The sequence below is a fragment of the Temnothorax curvispinosus genome, unplaced genomic scaffold (assembly GCF_003070985.1).
Source record: "Temnothorax curvispinosus isolate PA1 unplaced genomic scaffold, ASM307098v1 QBEX01000209.1, whole genome shotgun sequence".
Taxonomy (NCBI): domain Eukaryota; kingdom Metazoa; phylum Arthropoda; class Insecta; order Hymenoptera; family Formicidae; genus Temnothorax; species Temnothorax curvispinosus.
Window position 1 is genome coordinate 176765 of NW_020209989.1, and position 4928 is coordinate 181692.

Consider the following 4928-nt stretch of genomic DNA (forward strand, 5'->3'; position numbering starts at 1 on the left):
ATATACAGTCCTCCTAATTAAGTAGTATTTGGCAAACTCACTCAAATCCCATGGCGCGCATTCTAATAAATTAGCGACATCGTTCAACGTACGATCGACGTATCTTTGATTAGGTACCAAATCGTCGGTGGTCTCATTCTTCAGATCGTAATAAAATGATCGTCTGGTCTTAGCCGTGTTTGTTAACAGCAAACGATGAGCCTCGGCCATTAGTACTACCATTAGAACAAATTTATTTCTGCTGCTTTTCACCGCGAAATCGACGATTGTCTTTCCCGAATTTTTAGGATTTTTGGGATTTTTAGGATTTTTAGAATTTTTAGGATTTTTAGGATTTTTAGGATTATCTCCATCATCTGCTTCTTGCTCTTCGGCAAAATCAGTTAAGTTATCGTTGAAGGACATCGTTTTCGTTCGAGGATCGACTGAGCATTCTGGATAAACGTTCTCTTCACGTACGCTGGATTTTGAAATAACATTTTGGTCGCTAAAGTACGATATGTACGGTGCCTGTCCGGTAGATATATGTTCTATTATTTTCAGCGTAACAGCTTCAATGCGCGCGATTAAATCCTTCCTAAGTTCACACGCAAAAAAAATGGATAATGATTGATGCAACGAGTTATATAAGTCAACTTATTTGCGAGTAATAAAAAAATATAGCTCTGAATATTTTACCTTAACTCTTTATTGTCGACTATCGGTATTTTAATATATTTCTCTTGAGCGCTCAAAAATTGATTGGCGGTTGACGCGATTGTTTGCCCACGAAATTTTTTATTTGCCTTTTGCATTTTGTCTAAATCAAGAAAAATATAATAAATGAATATTAGTTTCATATATTTTTCATTATTTATTTTTATGGTATATCACTCTATGGAGAATGCTTCTGCAGAAAAGTGAGAGAAATAAGAAAATAAAACCAATTAATTATTTATAATTATTCACTCGGTGTTGTATAGTTAATATCTTTTAAGATCAATAACCCCAGTTTTAGTTCTTCTTTAACCCAACAGATGCCTTCAGCTTGCGCAAAGCAGACCTATAACCTTGTATAGAGACCGTTTCTATCGATAGAACTATGAAAGAAAAAAGAAAAAAATATATACTGTCTTATATACAATTTATTTTATTATTTTGCAGAATAAATATAATTGCCTGCCGCTGCTTTATAGAAGTTTTTATTATACTTCTGTTCAATTTATAACTATTAAGTACTACTATCGAATTTGGAATTGCAAAAAAGACTTGCAGGACTTCTTAATGGTAAAACAACCTAATAATTTATCATAGAGAAATAATATATTATACATGGAATGATCCTACAAAAAATAATTTGCATTTCTGAAAATTTTGTTTTTGAAAAAAATAAGAAATATCAATAACCAATTTGATATCCAATTAATTAATGCACTCGAATATTATCTTGATATAATTAATCAAAAGCATATGCAGCAGATATTCATAACTCATGATGATAACGCATTCGTTAATTTATATTTATTTATATGCATATATGTATCGTATTACAAAAATATTTCACAAAGAAGTTATTTGGTAATTTAATTCGTTCTATTGATAAAGAATAAATCAGGAATTGATTTGTATACCCCACCCGCTTTTGTTTGCATTAATTAGACATTTACGTAAAAGCGCCTATTTAACGTTCCACAAATATCGGGCGAACTACTGTAGCGGTATGAAAAATTGCAACACCGAAAGTCATTAGATTCAACGAAAGCCGAATCAAACGGAGAGGGAATCCGGATACGCTTTTGTCGTCGTTGAATGTTACGAGAGACGAGTTAAAAGGCGCTGGCAGATAAAAATCTACTACCTATCCGAGGCCGACATTCTCACAGCAATAAACATATTAGGTCCCGATCCACGAGGTAAAGTATTGACCGCGAGGGCTCGTTCGGAGCCGTGACGGAGTAGACATTAATTTTTCTCCCGATCACCGACATTCATATCGAAGTGGCGAATCTCGAGAGAGACCCCGGACACCCCGCTGCGCATTTGTGAGCACCGACCATTGAACGGCGCGCTACTGTACGTGCTAAAGACACTTCAGGGACTTATTGTGAGCGCGAAACACACACCCCTTACTGCAAAACGTTCGATTGTAACGAAATTCGGCGTGCATTCGCTACTGCTTTAATAGGAAGCCGTCCGGAAGGCGAGCGTGACCAAAATTAGCCATTTCCGAATTGAAATCCATAGCTTCTTTTAAAAAATCAATTATACTTATAAAACAATTATTTTTATAAAGATTTAAGAATCGTTCGAATAATGTATACACGTACAATGTGTCAGTCAGGTAAACGTAGAACATATATTCCAAAATTACGGCCGATTCATGCGAAACACTACTGTGACAAAAATGGAAATAACGATCATCGACTAGGGTTCTATCCTACATAAATTTCCCTAATCCGTGACATGCGCTGGGTTTCCAACACTTTTGCAAACGGAGGGACAATGAATATTAACGAGCAACTATGATATCTAACGTGTGCCAAAATATTTCAGAGACAACAAACGATTTGACGCAAATTGATTAACTTGGGAAAATTCATCTCGTAAAATTCTGGACAAATTAAAAAGAATGTCTGCGAATTCGCATTGACAAGCTCATACACGCGAACAAAAGTGAAACACCACCTTAAAGTTCCGGCCTCTTAGATGCTCATAACGGGATTATTCATGAAAAAATAATGCAGGGCGGCTAGCATGCTCGGTTTCGCATTAAAGACACTCCAAGGCTGCGCTGTTACAAAGGGGGATAGTGTTACATTGTGCAACGAGCACAGTGGAGAAACAGCCCTAAGAATGCCCTCGCCAGCCCTCAAATAGCCCGTATATAAACCAACACGCGTCGTCGGCACGTCCTTAAAATGTCAGTTGGATACGCGACGAAGAAGGAAGAATCGCACGAGATTAGATATTCACGAAATCTCACGCGTATGCACTCGATCTACCTCGCCAAGGTAATAATCCCTTTTGCATTTGCGCGCGAACACGAAGGAAATTGGACGCCTGCCGGCAAGAAAAAAAGACATAGAAATATTTTATCATGCCACCGAGTATTAAAAGCACCCGTACGCGGAGTACCTGTCGAATTCTGTGACTTCCGGTTTATCGATTTACAAGAATGGAAATGAAGTTGTGGAGGGACAGTTGACTAGGAAATTCTATGGATTTCAATACCGCGATAATCTTCTCGGCTTCAAATATCCCCCCTCGATTTAAATTCGCACGAAACTAAATATAGTCGATCAACTCTGGAAAATACCTGTCGCATGTCAACCAGTTTCCTTATACTGAGGTCAGGGATTTTCGAAACCCGATACACCAGGCATTCTGCGATTAAGTAAGACCTAAATGCCCACGAATAGACGCTGCAAGTAAACGATGTTCGAAGCTCGAATCTATTCAGAAAATCGTAACAGTCGAGGTTTTTCCAATCGGCGACGTCAAGAGATCGGATCTCTTGTCGTTCCTTTATTCGCGTCTTGGTACATTCAAGGCGATTTTCGGAGATAGCATCGAATTTGTCCAGACGGTGGAGAACGCGGCTGCGAAACAGCGGGACATTGCCTAACGTACAGACTTGGAGTAGAAAAAGTCAGAAGGGTGACTGCTAGTTAAAGTTACTATCTCCTGGTATTCGATATATTTACATTAATTATGTACATATAACAAAAGAAACAACAAATTGTCCTATTTATTAGAATGTTACCGAGCATGCCCGACTGAGTTCAAAGCAACGGCTTAACTTTCAGAACGAAGGGAATTTCCTAGTTTTACCGATACAGGCGTGAACGATTGATCGTTCGAAGTGCACTTATCGAGACTACTTGAACGCGCCGCGGTTTTCGAGGGATCGAACAACGTTATTGTAGCGACCACCGTGTTCACACACTATAAAGAGGGTTTGACGTGCGGTACTTGACTTAAACGTGAGCTTGGGAAAGTCTAAAACACTAAAACGACTATCGTCACGTGATGTCGTTTAAACGATTCATCGAGGACTTGATTGAGACTACCGGTGATTTGAGGTAAAAAAATATTTCTAAAAAATAAACGTAATTTTAAACTTTATTTAATTATATAAAGATACCAAGACGCGGCCTTTAATGACGTACCGTATCTCAAAATTGCGTTTTTTTTTTTTAGATACAAATCAATTAAAATCCTTTGGAAAGATGCGCCAATTTCAAGACGACGGAACGATGAAGAAAATGGTTTCGTGCGAAGGTATGATTGGTATTACGTACCAATTTGATACGCGTCTTCCGCGCGTAATCACCTAACGAGCACTTTCGTTTCCCTTAAATTCAGCATTCCTTTAATAACAGGCCAGTGCTCGGGGCTAAATAAGATCTTAGCCTCTACTCGACGCGTCGCCTTATTACACGTCAAATGTTTTCATGGTTATACCGAGAAGAAAAGAAACCGAACGTGGCGTCTCAAGGATGCCGACGGATGGAGAAAATGACGAATAGGAAGAAGTTGGGAGAGCGAGATAAGAGTAGGAAAAATAAATGAAAATTGGATAGAGGAAAGTGTATTTTATACAGATAGAGGTAAATCAAAGATAAAAAAATTAAAAGAAGACGAAGGATCTTTGATTGAAAAAAAAGAAGGGGTTACAGATGAAAGACCAAGTCGGAAGAGTGTGTTATAAAAAGTTCGACGACTTGTCGGCGATGCGCCTGAGGCAAATAAGGCGACAGAAACTGTTGCGATCCTCTCAAAAGCCGTCTTTACGCGTGCCACAGATCTCGGACGTGTTAAGTGTAGGTTTGTTATACCAGGGAAACTGGTTCGATCATAACGAGTCAGTCGCCAATTAAAACAAAAAATGGGAATTCCACATTGCTCTGAAGGTCGCTTACCTTACCTTATCAATTGCACGTTAATTT

At 38.4% G+C, this 4928-nt stretch overlaps 1 protein-coding gene across 1 annotated transcript in view; it reads right to left on the reverse strand.

Annotated features, from left to right (window-relative positions):
* LOC112466327 (meiotic recombination protein W68) overlaps positions 1 to 4347 on the reverse strand; it is a 5746-nt gene extending 1399 nt beyond the window's left edge. The window contains exons 1-3 of the mRNA XM_025034417.1: positions 4314 to 4347; positions 679 to 766; positions 42 to 577 (exon numbers count right to left, since the gene is read on the reverse strand). Of these exons, the coding sequence (XP_024890185.1) occupies positions 42 to 577; positions 679 to 766; positions 4314 to 4347 (658 nt within the window). The remainder of the gene's footprint in view (positions 1 to 41; positions 578 to 678; positions 767 to 4313) is intronic.
* Positions 4348 to 4928: the final 581 nt, after the last annotated feature.